The sequence below is a fragment of the Scomber scombrus genome, chromosome 2 (assembly GCF_963691925.1).
Source record: "Scomber scombrus chromosome 2, fScoSco1.1, whole genome shotgun sequence".
In the NCBI taxonomy this organism is placed as follows: domain Eukaryota; kingdom Metazoa; phylum Chordata; class Actinopteri; order Scombriformes; family Scombridae; genus Scomber; species Scomber scombrus.
The window spans coordinates 18,674,977-18,697,433 of record NC_084971.1 but is presented as its reverse complement, the minus strand read 5'-3'; the positions used below and the strand labels follow the sequence as shown (position 1 = coordinate 18,697,433).

The window sequence follows — 22,457 nt, the reverse complement described above, 5'->3', positions numbered from 1 at the left end:
CACAGTGGAAAGCGGAAAGTGAAGAGTGTTTTGTGACTCCCGCCATGTATTTGGCGGTGCAGTACTGCTGTGGGACCGAGGGGGGCGCTCTGCACCCAGCCTTCACACAGACAGCACTGACTGAACGGACAGAGCTTTGTGCCGAAAACTAAACCCAACCTGTGTCAGACTAAATGAATTAAAACGGCCCACTTGAGAGGTAAATACTAACGAGGAAACGCTTGGCAGACATCCTGCGGTTTAAGTCGCACTTGCATCTTTGTAAATACGTTAATTTTGCATTTGTTAGGCTGTTCAAAATCCGTCCGTGGGGGCAAGTTGGTGGTGAGAGAGAGGAGAGGAGGGCTCAGGGCGACGGCAGTAGCCCTTCTTCGCCTGTAAACTAGCGGCAGTTGGAAGTTGAAAAAAGACAGTAACAAGTAATCTAGCTTCGTTTTCAAACTTCTCAAAGTAGTTGCATTTGTTGGAAACCACAGGAACTGACCACGAGCGTGGCTATTTTTGGCAGAGATTATATAATACTTCACTTCCTCTGTGATTGTAGCTTGGAGATGTGATGGGTACCTGAGTAGTTTGCGGCCTAGGCTAACAGCTAACGTGTATTAGCCGCTCGCTGCTAACTCTACTTCCCGCAAAATGCTAGCCGCTAGCCAATGATGTTTGCACTGCAACTAGCCTGCTAGCTAATTTGATAACCTGTGTGACAGTAGACACACACCGGCTGCTCATGTGTTGTTTTTTTAAAAAGTATATCTTCATAAACGTATCGCTTAAAATGGCTGTACTATTACCGAAATAGCAGACGAGCTTGTTTCTGTAGCTACACGATGTTTGATGAGAAATTTACGGAAAATAATGGAGCTGATGTATAGCTGGAGGATTTTAGCATGCACGCTAATAATATGCACAATGCTGGTTTAATGTTGGCTTTCTGATCGAAAAAGTTTTGTCCCACATACTGCCGCTAATTGTACAGGTACAGTTTTATCAATTTGAATTGCGGAAATGATGATTGGCAAATGAGAATGGTGCTTAAAACGAGGTTTTTGGTAAGTGCGGTAGCATGGTTGTGTTGAACTTTTGTTTTCCGACCCATAGAGGCCAGTAGAAGACCGTGTGGATCAGACATCAACAAGCATGGAGTTCCCGCAACAGCAGAAACCGGCGGGGGACGGAAAGATCGTCTACCCGCCCGGAGTCAAAGAGATCACGGACAAAATCAGCAACGATGAGGTGGTCAAACGGTTGAAGGTATGTCGATGGGGTTTCTTAATGTCAAAATACATTTAACCTATTATATCAAGTGTCCAGCCCCGGGCACAGTGCCAAAACCCTCCTAACTTTGCAAACTACTGAATATTAAGTCACAACAGTCCCCTCCTCTCTTATAGCAGACTGTTTTCTCAGTCCTCTGTCTTGTTGCTGGGTGTCTCTCATCATTAGCAGAATTTTTAGATGTTGTTGAACTTCACTGTGACTTGTGACAAAACAGGAGCTGCTGTTATTCATATTTTTTAATAGTGCTGAGGGCTCTTCAAACTGTCCAGGCCCTTCACCCTATCTTGTCCCCTTAAGACTGGAAGAGGGGGATGATCCCAAGAAAAGCAAACATTACACTCATAGGCTATTTTTACTGCAAGAGAACAAAACATTGAGTCATGTTAAAAAGTTTGAAGATTCAAAGATTTGAGAAAGCAGCTGCACTATTGGCACAGACAATAACCAAGATCCTGTTATATATATTTGGATAGCAAAAGAACTGAAGGATTCAAAGAAGGATTTTACAGCACAGTACAGCAATATTAATACATACATAAACATTGATTCAGTATTTGTCTTTACATTTTAAACTTCTACTGCAAAAGCAGAAAGTGCCGTTACAGTAAATATACAAAATATCGAGCAATCTATATGTCAGTTTTATAGCACTTTTGGGATTTCTTGCATGTATGACCTAGTTTAACCTACAAGATGAAGGTAAGGCAGCAATGCAACATAATAACCCATTTTTTCAATAAAATCATGTCATGACCATATGATCATACTTTTTCAGTGAGAGAGGTCAGCCAAATTACCAATGTTTTATGTAATGCATTTCGGTGTAACACAGTCCATTGACCTTCACATTGATTATTTCATAAATGATTTTGCGCTTTTCTGACCTTCCCTGCATATCCACATCAGAAAAGCATTAACAATATTATCTTATTGACTGACCTTCTGATACATCCCCCACCCTCTAAATAAACCTCACATCATACCCTCAGCAGTTTTAAAAGTTGGCATCTTGTATTTACAGCAATCACGTGACTCCATTAGATTATTCACTAAAACAATAGTGATATGGTGTCCTGACATGCTAAAGCTGTCTGTAGCATTACGACCATAAAGCATGTAACTCTTGGACTTGACAAGATGGACTAATTAACTGTACAAGTTTTCGATTATGTGAGACAGCTGTTTACATTTACCCTCTCAGTACTGGAAAGGCTGGAGCTAATTGGATGTGCAGTAACCTGGCTAATTGTATGGTGGAAAAGAGTTAAACATTAATGTTGTACTCCCAGTAGAATAATTGGCAAGTAGGCCATAATAATAAAAGTCCTGTTTAATTCTCAGCTATGATCTGCCACTATTATAAGTTACGCTGTAGGTTGGTTGTATTGTAGGTTACAATAATGAGGAAAGAAAACTCATTGCACATGTGCCAATGCTGCAAATGATTCCTAAGACTCTTTTTATAATTCATGCTCGGTTAGTATAACAGAGCTTTTCCATGTTTGACAGCATGGTTTCAGTCCCACGGCAGTCAGTTTAGCATAATGCAGGTCACAGGCTGAATTAATACTCATATCAGTATGAAATAAATGAAGCATATGGTTCCTTCTTTTATATGAATATTACATAATAATTGGCCAGAATGTATATCTGAATTAAAGTTAGCAACTTTGATCACTGTATTTGGTATAATTAGACTTAAATTTAATACTGAATGTCTCTGTTCTGCATTTAAGGAGGACTTTTATATTGAGCTTTTGTTTTTTCTGGGGAGTCATGTTATCGTCTCAATAATACAGTGAATACATTTGGTAAGAAAGTCTTTCCTGCTCTGTGAATAACTATCTTCTTGTCTCATTGTTCTTACAATTGTTACCTGTGTTGTAACACTTGCTGTGGGTCTCAGTTCATGATAGTAAACTTAAGTAAGGGCACTGACGGCTAGCAGCAGCTCTATGGGTGCAGTCTTGGTGGGTCCACGACTTTGGTCCAGACTTTAATATAATATACTATAATTGCTATTGAATGGATTGCGGTCTAATTTTTAGACATTTATGGTCTCCAGAGGATGTATCCTAATTACTTTAATGTTCTTCTGACTTTTCCTCCAGTGCCACCATGATATTGACATTTGTGGTTTTGGTTTGGTGCACACATTCATGCCCCCCTCAGGGTAAATAGTAATGCCTTTGCTGAACCTCTGACTCATCTAATGCCCCCACCAGTTCAATTTCAAATTGTCCAACACTTTGGTTTATCTCTAAACACAGGCTAAACTAAGATGGTGCAACAAGTAGCGTAATGTTTGCATGTTAGAGTTGCCATTGTGAGCATGGTAACATGCTGATGCTTATCATTTAGCTCAAAGTGCTTAAGTTCAACCTCACACAGCCGCTAGCATGGCTCTTATTATAGGGTAGTAGTTTATGTAGTCGACCCCCATGGCAGATTGTTTTTACCAGCACAGATTGATCATGTACTCTTTGATGTATCAAAGAACGGCTCTGTGTACAGGGACATAGGGGAGGGCAAGGAATCAGGACTCAACATCTGCTGGATCTGACTGTGTATTGTTGAGTGTTTCAAACCATATTCATCTCCCAGGGGTAAAACTGCTCCTTTTTTCTTTTTTTTTAAGTCCAAATGAAATGAAGTTATTTGTGTTTTGCCTCGTACAGCGCACACATCTGCCCTGTAAATCTGTTCTCCTCTGAGAATAAAACATTTCAAACCATTAGAGACAAATTTATATTGTACATGTTTTGGTTTCATGATCATGAAACCGCATTCAAACCTAACTTTGCATTAACTCGTTGGAATACCGTTAGTTCCTCTGCCACATCAGTGGGGAATTTTGTCCCCATGCAGCCAATCAGATTGCCTAATTTGAAAACCATATTTGCATCAAGCTGTCATTTTGTAGTTTTATCAAATGCAGATGGTCACGCTGGCTAACAGACAGACAGCATCCTGATACACACACAAAGCGATGAAGACATGTTCTCCTTCATCATAGCACATCAAAGCACATTCACAGCATGTAAAAAACACCTGCAAATGTCTCTTCAGTCAGTGTAGATGCTGGTGTCGTTCTTACTCTTCTAAACACTATTAACTATCATAGATTGTTTACTTTGTCTGCCGGTCCAGCAGCTCAGCCTGTCAGCTAATGTCGATCATAAACACAGACACCGACACACTCCTCAAACTGCTGAGACAAAATGGAATATTTATAATATTTCCAAAATTACACTATGAGGAAGGATTTTACAAAAAGTTGTCAACGCAATGGTCATTTTATCTTGTCACGAAATCAAATCAAGAGGTAAAGAGCAGAACTTCTTCTGAGAAGTAATCTGCAGCAAATGTGCACCTGTGTGTCTTTGGTTGGCCAACACAGAGCATGACATCAAGTGTTTCCGTGAGGATTTTTAAACAGCAGCATTTTTGTGTGCATTTGCAGAGCTCATAACGTTAGGACTGTAATTGGGCGCAGTGGCATAACATAAAACTACCTTATACTTGTTACAGATTTACAGGTTTATTCACTGTGTGTGTGTGTGTGTGTGTGTGTGTGTGTGTGTGTGTGTGTGTGTGTGTGTGTGTGTGTGTGTGTGTGTGTGTGTGTGTGTGTGAGAATCTACCAGCAGCTCTGGAGGCTCAGACAGCTGTAGTCGTAAGAAATGTCAAAGAATGAAATATTTTTGTTTTCTTTTTTTTACTGAACACAAATAGATAATAGAAATAAATAACATATAAGACAACATAAAGCATAACAATACTGCTTCATTTGCTCACAACTAGCACACATTATCTGCTTGAAGTGGAGAAAGTGTGCGAGGCTTGTGTTCATCTTGATTATTACGTGCAGTGGCGTTCATCGTTTAGCAGAAGTACCATAATGCATTGCAGCAAAAGTTGAACCAGGTTCAACTTTTCGACACAGTTTTGGAGCCTACTTTGCCAATGTGGAGGTCTAATTGAAATGAATGGGGTGCTGCGTTGTATCACGTAGTGCTGATGACTGTCTGAATATAGCTCACGGGCTCAATATCCTGGCGAACCTGTTTGAATGACATAAAGGAGGGAAAAATAACGTTTTGTCACTCTGTTCTGGGGAAGGAAATGGTTTTCTCTTTACAGTTTGTTATATTTTATGAGAGCAGCTCTGATACAATCTGATACTGTTTACCTCGTTACATTGTGGTGTAATTTTGGTTAAACAATTAGCAGAAACAGCACATCCATTTGTAAAACCTGTCGGTTAAAAATGTCGGACTTATATGTCCACATGAGCTACGGTGGATTTAGGGCGCAGAGACACACAGATACTCAACACCTTAACAGGCCCACACAGTGCTCTCTGTGTGGGGGGGCTCTTGGCGGCTGGGTTGTAACTGTTTCAGCTAAGAACGGCGGAGGGTAGGAGTGAGCGTGGTGCTCTGCAGTCTGCTGGATCTGTTTGCCCATCCCCCACCCCCGCTGGCAGACTGGCTTCTTCGACTCCTTCTCTCTTTCTCTCTCTCATACAGACTTTCACATTCACTCTTGTAGAGGAAGTAGTAGTTTAAGCATTGCATCCTTGTGCCTGTCCATGAGAATTGAGATGAATGATGTGTGTGTATATATATATATATATATATGTGTGTATATATATATATATATATATATATATATATATATATATATATATATATATATATATATATATATATATATATATATATATATATATATATATATATATATATATATATATATATAACGTCCTGACAGTATGAATACAAAAAAACTTTAAATAATAATCAATAATAATTCTAGTGATTTTCACCCTGGGCCTTACTTCTAGTACTTAAACTATGATCATATGTCTTGTAGCAAATTAAAAAGTACTGGATAATTGTAATTTTCAGTGAATTGTTTTTTTTCTTTCTTTTTTGTGTGATTTAACTTTGTTAAAGTCACAACGGTGTGTGCAAGGAGTGTTTACTGCCTTTCAAAACACCTTTTAAACATCTTAAATGTGACTTTTTGACATTAACATGAAATTAATTGACTCCCTCATAATGATAATGTGTCACTCGAGATTCAGACATTGAGTATTAACACCCATCTGAAGCTCTACATGACTTTAGCCTCGTTGCTTGGTTGCACATTGACTGTATGATTGAGTGTCAAGGCTCTCATCAGCCTCTTCATATAAAACTGAAGATGGCTGTTTCCAGCTCTGACAGCTGAATGTGCACTGCTTGTGACTGAGACAGATTATTAGTTTCTTCATCTACTCTGCATGCCAGTTTTTACAGACACTTCCTTTTTTGATTGTCTTCCTTTTTAAAAGTATGGGTGCGCTAAGGAAACTGGATACATTATTCTGGGATAGTGCCCCATTCACTCCACTGGGCAACCAAATGAAAACAGTATATCAAGCTTTAACATTTTTGGGCCCATAAACCATGTGCATAAGACGTCCTCTGGCTTTTAGTTGAGTTTGGGGGCCTTCTGACCCCCTTCTTATATGAATGGCACAAAATAATGCACTAATGCCACTGTTTGAGACCTAGATGACATCTCCAATTGTCATAATTCAACTAGTCATTTTGGGAATTATTTCTGGGCCAGTGTTTGTCACATAACCTGCAATTTAGACTGTGGTCCCTACACCAAAATCTACACACTACACATGCAGCACTGTTTCTGTAACCACAGTGTTTTGAACAAGTAAAACAAAGACCTGACTAAGACAGAACAATGAAACAGAAGCCAGCATATAGCTGGAAATGCAGGTAGAGACACTGAGTTAAAGAAGGAAGTTTGATTCTCTTGGTCATTTTACAGATGCTCCACACATCTAAAGTGCTGCTGTTGAAATTTCAATCCTGTCCAAATCTTCTGCCACAACAACACCACACTGATGCTCCTTTTTTCTCCTACAAATAATCTACAAAACATGAAGGACATTAGAAAGAACTAAACTGGACTAAAGCTACAAAGCAGACTCTATGTTCTTAATGCATCTCACCCTCCTCTCTCGTTGCTCTGTTTCACAGATGGTGGTGAAGACCTACATGGACATGGATCAAGATTCTGAAGAGGAGAAACAGCAGTATCTCGGCCTGGCGCTCCACCTCGCCTCAGAGTTTTTCCTCAGGAACCCCAATAAAGACGTACGGCTACTAGTAGCCTGCTGTCTGGCTGACATCTTCAGGATCTATGCCCCCGAGGCCCCCTACACCTCACACGACAAACTCAAGGTTAGGAACTGACCCTGGACAACTTTTTGAAATCCTCTGTTAACGGACTCAGCGGGGTGGTTGAAGTCATTAGTCTTCAACTAAATCAGGTCTTGAAAAATGTGCTTAAAAACTGGTCGTTTAGAACTCTCGACATTAAAATTTAACAATATTGATACAGAAATGAAGAGTCATTGTCGATTTTGCAGCAGGATTATCAGGTTTAAATAACATAGTGATCTAACAAGTGTTTCCCAGCACACCCTGGTAGCTTCCTTGTTAAGACGCATGCCACATAAACACAGCGTCAGTGGTTTGATCCTGGCTGCAGACCTGTGTTGCATGTCACTCTCCATCTCTCTCTTCCTTTGTTTCCTTTCCTCGCTACTGTTGTTATGTAATGGACATAAAAAGTGTTTCCTGTAAAACCACAGTGAGCATCTTAAGGTTTCTAATGTTACAATGAAGCACATCTGAGCAGAATATTGGCTGACATTGCAAACCACAGGGATCATCTTTTATCACTGCTGCTGTGTTGATAGCTCGCCAGAAAACATCTTTTATGTTTTTTTTAATCTCAAGTGTTTTCCTGTGTTCTCTCCAGGATATCTTCCTGTTCATCACTAGACAGCTAAAGGGACTGGAAGACACCAAGAGCCCTCAGTTCAACAGATACTTCTACCTGCTGGAGGTAAAGCTTATTTGATAGCAACGAAGAAGGAATGGCTTCATGTGTTTTATGGAATATAGTTCAAAGGAGAGCACACTGTTCACTGCTGATAAATAACATGCTTGTGGATTTCTTACGTGCTCCTCTAGAACCTGGCGTGGGTTAAGTCATACAACATATGCTTTGAACTGGAGGACTGCAATGAGATCTTCATCCAGCTTTTCAAAACGCTCTTCTCTGTCATCAAGTAAGGCCCTTATAATCTGTCGCTGTATGTTTTTGTTTAAAATCTCTTCATACCTTCACACTGTTTTTTCTCTACAGTAAATTCAAAAATTTCTATTTATCAGACTCTGTGGTGTAGATAAGCTTCCTTTTTACGCTTGCTGTTAAAATGTTCCTAGAAACAGACTAATTTTTAAAAATCTGTTTGAGCATGTTCAGTCATCAGTAGGACCCCTTTTTTTTTACATTGTGACATTTTGTTCTTGCTTGTTTCATCAGGCAATATTCAAGGTCAAAATCTCCCTTCCTCTCTTTCTTTCTCTCCCTCTCTATCTCTCTCTCTCTCGCTCTCTCTCTCTCTCTCTCTCTCTCTCTCTCCACACAGTAACAGCCATAACCAGAAAGTGCAGATGCACATGATGGACCTGATGAGTTCTATCATCATGGAGGGAGACGGAGTCACACAGGAGCTGCTGGATACCATCCTCATTAACCTCATCCCTGCACACAAGGTAAGACAAACACACACGTAGTATAGGGCTGGGGGTGTTTTTTTTGTTTTTAAAGCTTGGGGTCGATTCACATTTTCTGTTCAGTCAACACCCTCGTAAAAAAAGATGATACCTACTCAAAAAAACACAAATGGAGGGTGCAGACTGGTTCGCTGAGTCATTTTCGGTCTGTCCTTCTTGTAGATGCTACTGTTAAATTCACTACGAAATAGCCAGCTGGAGTCACAACAGTCCCGTAAACTGCGGCTGCTGCACGTGTAGTGTCATTAATCATCTAATCAAAGTTCACTGAACTGTCGTGACTCATAACCGCTACATGTAGCCAGCTGTCATGTCTGTTACTTTTTAACTTGAAATAAACTTTTTCTGCATATTGTAATATCTCAGTGTGTACAGTTTAGACATTTTTAGACATGCAAAAACCGTTATTATTATTTCATTATTTTTTGATACTTAGGCATGTAATCAGCAGAATATTTGGGATTTATGTCCCTTTAAATCAGTGGAAACATAGCTAGAGGACCTGTTTACTCAAAAATGATTAATAGTGTCTTTTTATGGAGCAGCAAATGTTTTTTCTGTGAAAAAAAATTAAAAAAGCTTGGCATATTTCTCAGACACCACTAAGTTACATCATATTGGACCAAATCTGTATCGGTGAATGCTTGAGGGAAATATGCACAGCTGAAATAATTAATCAGTATTAAACTTTTTTTTTTTTAAACAGAATCTGAACAAACAAGCGTATGATCTTGCCAAGACTCTGCTGAAGAGGACCGTCCAGACTATAGAGACGTGCATCGCAAACGTGAGTAGCAGCCTGCACGTTATTGTTTTTCTTTTTCCCTCCGTGTCTGTATTTCATTCTCAGTTGGCCTCTGTGTTTTTGTTATTCTCACTCTCATCCTCATAAATTGCCGACAGAAGTTGCTGTCTGTATCTGCAGTGCGTCTTTATGTCTCACTGTGTTTTTCCTCCTTCCTCAGTTCTTCAATCAGGTTTTAGTGATGGGCAAATCATCAGTCAGTGATCTATCAGAGCACGTCTTTGACCTCATCCAGGAACTGTTTGCCATTGACCCTATGCTGCTTACCTCTGTAATGCCACAGCTGGAATTCAAACTCAAGGTCAGCACACACACACACACACACACACACACACACACACACACACACACACACACACACACACACACACACAGAGTAACAATACTCTTTACCGCAGGCCACAAAACATCAGTTCTTGTTGATGCATTGCTCAAAATGTTAACATTGACCATAGCATCAGTTATCTTTTTTACATTTTTTCATTGTTGAATTATTTGTAGGGTAACATTGATAGTTTATGGACTTAACTGCCAAATTTTAAAGCTCAACACAGGGTGCGGTTCACCTTGAATCAGTAGAGCAAGGTAACACCCCACCATCTGTTATCTCGGTAACAACTTTCAGCTAAAGCCTCAGTTAATTTGTGATTTTAAACAGCAAATGCAAGGATGAAAAAAATTAAGTTAAACTTAATGTGAAATCAGTTTTAACATGCTAAATTATTTTTAATGTGTGGCAATGGGAAATTATTAATGGAACCCACAGACTTCTGGTGCAATGAATGCTGCTCTAAAACACCAAGAAACTACACAGTAGTGATGGTTTTTTGCCTTGCAAACGCAGTGATTACATTTAAAGAGGACACTTCTGCTATGCAGGTTGAGTGGTCAACTATTGTACTTTCCATGTATGCTACAGAAATATATGAACATCAATTAATTAACAATTAATATCTGTATGATATTGTGTTGGATCTGGGCACAATATGGGGGTGACTGACTTTTTGTCCCAGTTTTGTTTGCATCCAGATTGAAAAATGTTCTCTGTTTTTATGTTTGCAGAGCAATGATGGGGAAGAGCGTCTGGCTGTTGTACGGTTACTAGCAAAGTTGTTTGGGGCCAAAGACTCAGAGCTGGCCTCACAGAACAGACCGCTGTGGCAGTGCTTCTTAGGACGGTGAGTGCTGCTTTAAGCTGATCCAGTTCAGATAGGAGACACAAATGGAAAGAAAAGAGATGTTAAATTAAAAGTAAGAAATTTGATTATTTACATTTTCTTATCTAAAGATATGTTTGTTTGTTTTTTTAAAGTGGATTATTCACTGTTTTAAAACACCTTGTCTTTTAAGTTAAATGAAGAGAAGGTAGATGGAATTTAATGAAATGTGAAGATTTTAAGTTGAAAAGAAAAATGAGCACTGGAGTTAGATCAGTACTCAGTATCAGATGGTGGGACGTGTCAATGCGTCACTGAAATCAAAATTGAATGGAAGGAAAAGCAGCCCAGTAAGGGAAAAAGTTTTATATTCTCTCAACCACAACATAACTGGTAATGGGAACTACTCACCTCATAATCATCTGACAGCTCAGGAGTGTGCTTATTCAAGAAGAGAGCTTGTAAATAAAGAGTCATCCTCCCTGTCAACTATTTGGTTGGTTTCATTTACACACTTAGTTTGTAATTTCCACAGTTAATCACTTTCTTATTTACCTGCTTTCTCAAAGAATGATAAATAATAGATTTGAGTGTATTATATGTGTAACTGGTGTTTTTCCTCCAGGTTCAATGACATCCATGTTCCAGTTAGGCTAGAGTGTGTAAAGTTTGCCAGCCACTGCCTCATGAACCACCCAGACCTGGCCCGAGACCTCACAGGTGTGCTTTAGTGCCTGTCTGCATGAATGTTTGTTTCCTTTACTCTCCCACTCAAATTCAATCAACTCGCATATGCTTTGAACAAACATTTGTTCACGTCTTTCTCTGCTTTATTCAATCAGAGTATTTGAAGGTGCGTTCCCATGACCCAGAGGAAGCCATTCGTCATGATGTCATTGTCACCATTATCAACGCTGGGAAGAAGGACCTTAACCTGGTCAATGACCAGCTGTTGGGCTTCGTACGGGAGAGGACCTTGGACAAGAGGGTGAGACAAATGTGCAGACACGTATTGGTAGTGCAGATATATTTTTCTAAGCATGAAGTAAATGTATTATTTTTTAGTAGAGGATGGGTCTGTTGATTTGGCTTCCATGTTTTGAGCTCCTCCTGTCATTTATTTATGTTTCTATAGAAACTTTAATGTTGTGTTACGTCAGTCTGATCAGCAGCAACCTTTGGAATTTCCCTGAACACCAGCTTTCTTCCTTCATAAAAGAAGAAAAGTGAAATGACTTTTTTCATCTTAATTAAAATGTATCCACCCCGATCTGTTTTCGTCCCTCGTCTTCCTCCTCCTCTTACAGTGGCGTGTGCGTAAGGAGGCCATGATGGGCCTGGCTCAGCTTTTTAAGAAATACTGTCTGCACCACGAGGCCGGGAAGGAGTCTGCCCTGAAGATCAGCTGGATCAAAGACAAGTTGCTGCACATCTACTATCAGAACAGCATCGATGACAAGTGAGCAAGAAAGGTTTATTTACGTGCATATAACAAACTAGGTAGCCCTCAAAAGGTTTGAGGTACCTGCTGCACCTTTGTTTGATAAATGTTCTTAAAACCTACATCTGTGCATTGTTTTAATTGTATTAATAGTCAGTAGGAAGGATGCCACGAGTTGTAACGGAGCAGCTAAAATTACTTATGTACATATTTTTGTCAGTTTACATAGAATTACAAGAATTTGTAAGTAGTTTGCTAGTTTAAACGGTTCCTACATTTTTTATCTCTTTTTTTCACCTGATTCACTGAAGTTTTGCCTTTTATCTTTCTGTAGGTTATTAGTAGAGAAGATCTTTGCCCAGTACATGGTCCCTCACAGTCTCGACACAGAGGAGAAGATGAAGTGTCTCTATTACCTGTATGCCTGCCTGGACACAAATGCTGTCAAGTCAGTAAACTTAGATATTTGTATATAAATTATACACATGAATACTGATCAGTGTGTTTGGTACCAGCATTATACCTGTATGTTTATAATATATTTTTTTATTACTGTTAATACAATTAAGAAAACACCCCAACACTTACAAAGAGACTACATACTAACATGTCAGCAATGAAAATAATCCCCCCCCCCCATCTCTTGCTTTCTGTTCTCTCAGGGCTCTGAATGAGATGTGGAAGTGTCAGAACATGCTGAGAGGTCTGGTCAAAGAGCTGCTGGATCTCCACAAGCTGCCAGTGGTGTGTTAACTCAAAGACACAAAAAAAAGATCTCTTCCTCCATCTTCTTGCTTCAAACACTCAAAATTAAATGTCCCAACATTGATATGACCATGTTTCTCTCTCTCCCCTAGTCCGAGGCCAATAACACAGCCATGTTTGGGAAGCTGATGAGTATCGCCAGTAAGTTGGAAACACGTGTACACATACGTATACAGTACTTTGCTGTAATCTCTATGCGTTCAATTTTTGCCAGCGACCTCTTTAACCGTAACTCTCCTGTGTGTTTCCAGAGAACTTGCCAGACGCAGGAAAGGCTCAGGACTTCATGAAGAAGTTCAACCAGGTTCTTGGTGAGGACGAGAAGCTCAGAGTCCAGCTGGAGATGCTCATCAGCCCGACCTGCTCCTGCAAACAGGCTGAGATCTGTGTGGTGAGAGGACACTGAACATCTCACAAACACTCTCACTGCCAGTCTCCTACCCTCTCTTTCTCATAAACACATTCACACATGTATTAAAGGAAAATTCCAGCTTATTTCAACAGGATTAAGTGCTGTGACTTTTATCTTCAAGGTGCATGACCTTACCATGCAGTTTGTTATTTCATGTGTTTGAATTGCAGTGAGAGGAGTATGAAACTACAGTATAACATGACCACAGCTCTTTGAGAATGAAGTTGGTATAGAGGAAATTTAGTAAAACAAATCTTAGGTGCAGGTGTATTCAGATATATACGCACAAATGCGTGAATGTTGGTATTAATGGTGTGAATGTTTGTACTGTGTACAGAGGGAGATCACTCGGAAGTTAACGTTCCCCAAACAGCCCACCAACCCTTTCCTGGAGATGGTCAAGTTCCTGCTGGAGCGCATTGCCCCCGTCCACATCGACTCTGAGGCAATCAGGTCAGAGAAAGTCTGACACATTAAACACACAAAGTATTACATTCAGGTTTTATTAACTAGATTTCACAACAGATTAAAACTATTAGAACACATTAAACTTAGTCCAAATAATGTGTATTTGACTAAATTTTGATTAAAATTTAAAGGGATGATGTTGGATTGTAAATCCTGTTCTAGATTTCATTTAGGGCAGCTGAGCAGCAGTGCATGCTCAACTGTCTCAGTGACAGAGAGCTTTATGTACTCTGTATCTGCTCTATATCATTGTGTAACACCATAAACAGGCTTTGCTCATTCAGTGAGACACCTTGTGGTGGTGAGATGTAACTACAGGCCTCAGAGAGGGCAGGGGTTTAACCCTTTCTGCTTTATGGAAAAACACCATAAGAGAGGAAACACTAGTACTGAGTGACTCCTGGTGCTTAAGGGCAATCCAATTACTGTCGTCAGCTACTGTGTGTGTTAAAAATGTAATTTTGTTGTCTTCAAATGTCTAAAAGTGCTTAAATTTGACTAATAGCACACACAGGTTTAGGTTATTTTATGGGAGGTTATTTATGGGATGGAATAATTTACACTGTTTTCTTGTAGTGCGCTGGTGAAGCTGCTTAATAAGTCCATTGAGGGCACGGCTGATGATGATGAGGAGGGCGTTACCCCAGATACAGCCATTCGCTCTGGGCTGGAACTACTCAAGGTACATGACAAGGACCAGAGCAAAAGTTAATTTTAATACAAAAATAAAAACAAACCAGTGTCAAAATGTATGTGTGATTTGTACTTTAAACACACATACTGTATATTCATGGATAAGTAATATGATTATTGAACAAATAAAAAGAAACTAAAGAGTACTACTTTGTGTCATTCCCTCTAGGTCCTGTCGTTCACACACCCCACAGCGTTCCACTCAGCAGAGACCTACGAGTCTCTTCTGCAGTGTTTGAAGATGGAAGATGACAAGGTGGCTGAAGCAGCCATCCAGATATTCAGAAACACTGGACAGAAAATCGAGACAGAGTTACAACAAATAAGATCGTAAGAGATATATGAAAAGAGAAATTACATTATTTTCACAAGTGGTTATTTCAATCAATACATTTTTATTAGAATGTAGTCTGCCTCTACATCACCGTTTATGACTGTAGGATCAATAGGGAATGGGCATTGTGCATTCACACATGATGACAATACAATGACAGAACAGTACACTGATGTAAGACTTGACAGAAGGCCAGTGTCCACACTATTAGCCGTAACCTGTCCACATCTGTTTTCATTTGTCCATCAGGACTCTGATTCCCATCCTTCATCAGAAAGCCAAGCGGGGGACGCCTCACCAGGCCAAGCAGGCCGTCCACTGTATCCATGCCATCTTTAACAACAAGGAAGTGCAGCTGGCACAGATTTTTGAGGTAGGGGACTAATTTACCAACTTTCTGATTTGTAAGTATCTACTTTGTATTACAGACAGACTTTAGAGTTGTTGTTTTTTTTATTCATGTAAACTTGGTCCTGGTTTTTTATGTCACCATTTCTTGACTTGACATTCCATTTCCTGGATACGTTTAACTCTGTTTCTTCCTCACCTAAAGCCTCTGTCACGCAGTCTGAACGCAGATGTCCCAGAGCAGCTGATCACTCCCCTCGTGTCCCTGGGTCACATCTCCATGCTGGCCCCAGATCAGTTTGCTTCACCGATGAAATCTATAGTGGCGAACTTCATTGTCAAGGACTTGCTCATGAATGACAGGGTGTGTGGAGATCAAACGGTGTCATAAATCAGACACATGCACTTCTTATCTTGATTTGTTTTTAGATTACAGCTTTGAACAAACACACATACATTACAACATAATTTTTGTAATGGATAAACAAAGGATTGTTAAAATCAAGTAGTGAAAATGTGACTGATGTGTTTCTGTGTCCAGTCGGTGGGAAACAAGAACGGGAAGCTGTGGACCACTGATGAGGAAGTCTCACCTGAAGTTCTAGCTAAGGTAAGAGGCACACACAACTATGGGATGTATTTTCCTTTAAACATATAGGACTTAGATTATTTTAACTACATGTATTCACATGCCCAAGATTTTCATCTTGTTTGATATTTTTGTACTGAAAACTGAATGATATATTAAAAAGATGCAAGAAACCACATTTTGCCCAATTACTCCTGCTCTAACATCAGGTGCAGGCCATCAAGCTGCTTGTGCGTTGGTTACTAGGAATGAAGAACAACCAATCCAAGTCGGCAAACTCGACCCTGCGCCTGCTGTCAGCCATGCTGGTCAGCGAGGGAGATCTCACAGAGCAGAAGAAGATCAGGTAAACCTGGGTTAGAAGGTCACTGTGCAGCCTCAGAGTACAGTTGTTACAATATTAAGACCTAATGGTGGCATGTGTGAGACCTTAGTTTAGTACCTTCTAATATAGCTTACTTTGGATGGAGACCTTAGTGTGTAACCTTGTTAGCATTGCTTGCACCAAAACCTTTTTCATTCACCCTGAAACATGGAGCTGTAGAAGTGATAGTATAGCTAACAGCTCTGTTGGAACTGCTAGTGCCCATAATGTTTTTAAATTAATCAGATAATTCATCATAATTTCACTGGTATACATATGGAACAGATTTGCCTGTATTTAAATGTATTAATTATTTTAAAATTTCCTTTGTTTTTGTCCCTTGGCAGCAAGTCAGACATGTCTCGTCTGAGGCTGGCTGCAGGTGGAGCCATTATGAAGTTGGCCCAGGAGCCCTGTTACCATGACATCATCACGCCTGAGCAGTTCCAGCTCTGCGGTCTTGTTATCAACGTCAGTCTCACCTTTTTATACTTTTTTAATAGGCCTTTTTTTTTTACAGTAGACAATCTGACTTGTCGCAGTAGAAAAGCATAAGTGTAAATAGTAAAATGAATAAAAGCCTCAGTGTCAGGGTCCTGGCATTTTGCATGCTGGCTCACTGTCAAGGCTTGCTGGGGCATTTGAATAGAGCAGAGCCATTGTTAATGTTATTAGTAACACCTGGGCTCCCCCTGCTATGACAAATCAAAATGTCTGCTGTGAAAAAGACCTCATTTTCTGTGCTGTGGACACAATGAGAACCAATTGTCATTGAGATTGAGATGTCACTCTCGTAGTTTTTTAAACACTCCACTAATTCTGTTATTTCTACTTGATGCAGGATGAGTGCTACCAGGTTCGTCAGATCTTTGCTCAGAAGTTGCACTTGGCTCTTGCTAAACTGATGCTGCCACTGGAGTATCTCGCCGTTTTCGCCCTGTGTGCCAAGGACCCAGTGAAGGAGCGCCGCGCCCACGCCCGACAGTGCCTCCTCAAAAACATCTCCGTCCGCAGAGAGTACATCAAACAGAACCCACTTGCTCAGGGTTGGTAGTAAACTCACGGATGCAATTAAACCTGGATGTTCCATTATTAGACTGCTGCTGCTGTTGTGGCTCTTTGTACACAAGTTGAGGCTATTACAGACCACATGGATGTTAAAATAAATTATTCTCTCTCTGTCTCCCCCCAGAAAAACTTGTCTCCCTCATTCCTGAGTATGTTGTTCCCTTTATGATCCACCTGCTGGCTCATGACCCAGACTTCACGAAACCACAGGAATATGAACAACTCAAAGACATCAAAGAGTGAGCATTGACAAACTGTATTTTGGTTTTATGCATGTTTGTTTTTCTTTTGGTATCTGTTAATCTGATGATCTAGCTGAGAATGTGTTATTTTCCTACTTTGTGAGAATGTGTTGAGTTATAACGCTAAAAATAATACAAGAGTGGTGATGACTACAGCCGTGACACACAGCATGTTTATTGTGCTTTTGCTTATGTGTGAAGGTGCCTGTGGTTCATGCTGGAGGTACTGATGACCAAGAACGAAAACAACAGTCATGCCTTTCTTAGGAAGATGGTAGAGAACATCAAACAGACGAAAGATGCACAGTGTCCTGAGGATGCAAAGGCCAATGAGGTATACACACTCAAAAAATACAATAAATCAAAAATAGGGATCAACTAACAAACTTGATTAAACCCCAAACGCATTGAAGGAACAAAAGGCATAAAAAATTACAGCACAGTGTAATAAAACATGCATTTGGTTGGGCCAACAATCCAGTTATAGTTGTATAGCTGTAGCACATCTGGTTAAGTTGTAATGATCTTTCAAAATGTCTAAATTTAGACAGTCGCTAGAGCGCCACCGTCAGGATGTTGCCATATTTGAGTCATAAAGACATATTCACCTCAGTGTATCCTAACAGTGTGGCTTGTGGCTGTGGTTTCAGAAGCTGTATATTGTCTGTGACGTTGCCCTCTTCGTCATCGCCAACAAGAGCACTGCGTGTCACCTGGATTCTCCGAAAGACCCTGTACTACCTTCCAAGTTCTTTCTTGTGCAGGACAAGGCAATACAGACACACACACACACACACACACATATATGTGACATTCAAATTATAAATACCTTTTCATGGACTCATACTCAGTCCATAAATATGGACATAAATATTTTAAACCGTTATTATTTATGTGGTCATGGTTTAGTAGTTTATGCTAATCAAAGTTTTCTATCGTAATTTTTTTCAACAGGACTTCAAAAATGATAAAGAGTATCTGACAACAGAGATGAGACAAATGCTGCTCAGCGGAAAGGTAAATGGGAAACACAGCTTTCATAACCACTAAAACAAAATGATCTTACAGTCATGAGAGTGCAGAGCAATTAACATCACAAGTAATATAATGCTTCAAATTGTAAGAAAGGGAGTTTAGATCATATAATCCCTATTTTGGCATTTATTGGCAAATTTGTGTATATATATATTTTTCACTTTGTTTTGAGTTTACAAACATCTGTTCCTGAACATTTCAGGGATAGACTACATGTGTGAAAGAGATTACTGAACAAAGAAAGGGCTACATGTAGCAAAGTGAAGAGGGATTTGAGTGATATATTGAAGTTTAATCACTGTTTTGAACAGCAGTATAATTTGGGTGTTTTAAACTAGCAGATGCTTCAGTCTAGTACCATTAACTTCACACCATCTCCCTGACCTTCCCTGACCTGCCTTTATGCAGCCTAAACCTGCTCCAGTGTTGGGAGCTGTGAACAAGCCTCTCACAGTACCAGGGAGGAGGATCTTCACCAAGACCAGCACAGCCTCAGATACAGCCAGCAACTCATCCCCACTGAGCTCAACCATCAACAAGAACAGGTAGACACACACACACACACACACACACACACACACACACACACACACACACTGCATCAAATAGTGTGTACTTCATCTGTGTGGTTTTAAACTTGTCTTGTAGTAACAGCAACGCTGCCACAGAGTCAGCAGAGAGCCGGACGCAGGAAAACAACGAGAACCCAGTCATCAAGAATGATGAGGTGAAGAAGGTCAGTTCAGACGGGACAACCTGAAGTCACCTGACACTTTTCATACTGCAACTTGTGTTGCAGTATGAAAGTGTTGTTGAGTTTTTGCTGAGTTTTTTCTCCATCTTTCTCAGGATGAGGCAAGTCAGAATGCGACCCCTGATGCAGGAACAGAAGCATCACCTGTCAAACGGCGCGGTCGACCACCAAAAACAGCTGCTACTGCTCCTGCAGCAGCTGAAAAAGAGGGAGCGGCAGCAACAGGTGGTGGAGCTGGCAGAGGCAGGAAGAGAGGAGCTGACCCCAACTCCAATCCATCGGCAGAGTCCGTCAACATCAAGGTGTCAAAACAGCAGCAGCAGAATGATGAAGGGACAAAGAGACAGATTGACCTGCAGAGGTAAGAGCGGAGTAAAAAGCCAAGAAGAGAGAAAATCAATAAAATGTTATTGATTGGTTATTGTTGGCTAGTTGTAGTTTATTGCAGCTTATGGCGCTTTTCCACTATACAGTTCTAGCACTACTCGGCTCGACTCGGTTTGGTACCAGGAACGACCTTTTCCATTACTTCATAGTACCTACTCAACGTGGGCAGGGTTGTCATAGAGCGGCTGCGCGAAAACTGCGGTGACTTCGTTGTATACGCGACACAAACACATAAACAATGGAGGCGATTGTGTACTTGCTGCTCGGCCTGTGCCTTTTTTCACACACAAAGCAAGATAAGAGCCAAATCGTTGTAACGCTGTTGACAGTATTTAAAAATGCCGGGTTTGATTCTTATGTGGGATGGCTCATGATTCTTCCAGTGACGACACTCTGACCAATCAGTGGCCGGCAGTCTGACAGCACATTTTAGTATCGGCTCGGCTCGCTTGGAACCTCGCCAGAGCAGGTACTAAAAAGTACCAGGTACCAGGTACTATCCCTAATGGAATAGCAAAAAAAAACTTGTCGAGCCGAGTAGTGCTAGAACTGTATAGTGGAAAAGCTCCCAATAGTCTTATTTGCAGATAACTAACAAAAGAGAGGAAACTTACAGGACTAAATGAGGAGTAGTCACGTTTGGATGTCAACTTTTTTCTCAGCAGGTGGCCATTTGTGAGCAGAGAGCAGGAAACTGTGAGAAGGAGGGAGCACGGAGAGAAGGCAGGGAGAGCTTTAGAGATGGTTGCCCTTCTGGGCAGTCAGGGCGACACTGTGATAGAGCTGGAGTCTAGCCCAGATGGTGTTATCTGTGGCAGGGAGGACAAAGAGAGATGCCCCCCTACACAAGGACAGACCAGCTGTGCAGCCAGGTCCAGCACACATAACGAGGGAGATACCAAGTATTCGAAGAGGGGAGTTCCCTCTGGCAGGCAGGGAGAGTCCATCAGTAGAGACAAGCAAGACAGAGTGGCAGTGAGTTGGTTTAGTGCAGGATCCCTCTGAACAGTTTTTACCACTACAGTGGAACCATATTAGTTTTGTAGTGCAAGATTTCACTAAAGGTTACAGAAAGTATCTGAAATTGTTTCCTTGGGAAGAAATCATGCTAAAGGTTTCAGTAAGCTTAAAGTGCTATTTTGTCTGATCACATTAAAAGGCTGCATTCTAAGACGGGCCAAAAGCCTGCTGTCTAAGAGCCGTGGAGATAAAGCAAACAAGACCGATAACTGATTTCTAATTGAAATTACATTTTATGTTTTGTATTTACTGCAGCAAAAAAAGTTCTTGGTCCCCTTGAAAAGTTCCTGTGGTGGAAACGCTGCTCTGGAGCAGGACCAGCCGGGGCGAAGAAGTTTCTAAGAATACTTTAAACCCTGGGCTGAGTGCAGTATGAAAGGCTCTTTAGACACTCTCACAGGTAATAAGAACAGAGTGGACTGACTTGCATCCAAACTTTGTTGTCTTTCAGGTAAAGAGGAAACCTCTGAAGGTGAAATCACGGCTGTAAAGAATGGGCCAGACTCTTCTCTTCCCGACCCCTACATACATGCTCCTCTGACTCTAAAGCTTTCCTGGATACATTATGGACCTTTCTTAAACCACACACACGTACACACACACACACACACCACTGACATCCTAGAAGGTTTAAAACACCTTGTAGTCATTTGAAGCTCATTGTATGTAGGTCTTACTTAAAAATGTTATTGTTTTCCTTTGTGTTTGTTGCTCTTTGCTTCTTTTGTGGAGCCATTTTTAAGAAAAAAAACAGGATGGACATTTTACAAACGTTTTAATCTGGTTATGATTGTTGCTTATTAAACTCCCTGGGAAAAAAATCCTACTGTACGTCTCCTGACCTCTTCCTCCTAGTGTCTCTGCTGCACAATATTTTTTATTTCAAGCTCACCAGTTGTATTTTGTAAATACCCATGTGCAAATTTACAGTTTTTGAATATCCAAGAAAACTTAAAAAAAAAAAAAAAAAGACTGCAGCAAAGGGTTAAAATAGGGGAACGTCAGCACACAAGATTTGTGTATTTAACAAATGGACTGGCACCAAAATTTTATAATCTTTGTTTCTTAGGTTTCTAACTTCGCTTTGTTTAGGTGCTTTAGCTCGGTAATAGTGTCACAAGGCCAGGTAGAAACTCTTTGAGGCTTCCTAACTGCCACCTGTAATGTTTTTGAAGGCCTTCTGATTTCTTTCCAGTGTGTTAATGGACAAATTTAAAATGTCAAACATTTCTAGATACTGTGTTCAAGCGGTTTGCCTGCTCCTCTCATAAGACTGGTCAGGAGCTCTGAAATGGAGCTGGGTTTGACTTACTTTTTTTTTTTTTTTTTACTGCTGAAGTATGTAACATTACTTCACTTTGGAATGCATAAATGATATATTACTATACAAGTCTGTGTTCAGGTTTTTGTCATCTTTTACAATTAAATATTTTTTGTACTTTTTGTCACTTGCTTTGTTGGGTACGGCCTGCTTTTAAGCATTGAGTGAGTGGAAACCTTGCGGGTTGTGGTGATGACTTATTTTTGATGTAGTTAAAAGTATGCCTATTCTCATGATCATATTTAAATTTTTTTTCCAGAAAATAAATGCTTTTAGATGTTACTGTGTAGTGCATTTGTCTTGATCACAGCATTT

At 40.3% G+C, this 22,457-nt stretch overlaps 1 protein-coding gene across 3 annotated transcripts; it reads left to right on the top strand.

Annotated features, from left to right (window-relative positions):
- The first annotated feature begins 96 nt into the window (after positions 1-96).
- On the top strand, positions 97-22,418 carry pds5a (PDS5 cohesin associated factor A). 3 transcript variants are annotated; one of them, XM_062431232.1, is made up of 33 exons: positions 97-199; positions 1,099-1,251; positions 7,329-7,532; positions 8,116-8,202; positions 8,331-8,428; positions 8,792-8,918; positions 9,646-9,726; positions 9,905-10,045; positions 10,807-10,922; positions 11,527-11,621; positions 11,744-11,889; positions 12,209-12,360; positions 12,677-12,790; positions 13,005-13,086; positions 13,200-13,248; positions 13,359-13,498; positions 13,857-13,972; positions 14,564-14,669; positions 14,850-15,010; positions 15,264-15,387; positions 15,568-15,726; positions 15,904-15,972; positions 16,161-16,297; positions 16,663-16,786; positions 17,157-17,361; positions 17,508-17,622; positions 17,827-17,959; positions 18,276-18,395; positions 18,580-18,642; positions 19,069-19,205; positions 19,309-19,396; positions 19,510-19,775; positions 21,077-22,418. In XM_062431232.1, the coding sequence occupies exons 2-33, from the start codon at positions 1,138-1,140 to the stop codon at positions 21,099-21,101; spliced, it is 3,894 nt and encodes a 1,297-aa protein (XP_062287216.1). In that variant the 5' UTR covers positions 97-199; positions 1,099-1,137; the 3' UTR covers positions 21,102-22,418. The 3 variants fall into 3 exon arrangements, with proteins under 3 accessions (XP_062287216.1, XP_062287234.1, XP_062287225.1); XM_062431250.1 differs by lacking the exon at positions 21,077-22,418 and adding an exon at positions 20,467-21,069; XM_062431241.1 differs by lacking the exon at positions 97-199 and adding an exon at positions 641-976.
- The last annotated feature ends 39 nt before the right edge of the window (positions 22,419-22,457 follow it).

What these genes read in the sequence shown, in the direction of transcription:
- pds5a (XM_062431250.1), top strand. Translation starts at nt 1,138, where the DNA reads ATGGAGTTCCCGCAACAGCAGAAACCGGCGGGGGACGGAAAGATCGTC. An exon ending in ACCTCATCCCTGCACACAAG is followed by an intron (nt 8,919 to 9,645) that starts GTAAGACAAACA and finishes TTTTTTAAACAG; the next exon opens with AATCTGAACAAACAAGCGTA. An exon ending in AACAGGCTGAGATCTGTGTG is followed by an intron (nt 13,499 to 13,856) that starts GTGAGAGGACAC and finishes TACTGTGTACAG; the next exon opens with AGGGAGATCACTCGGAAGTT.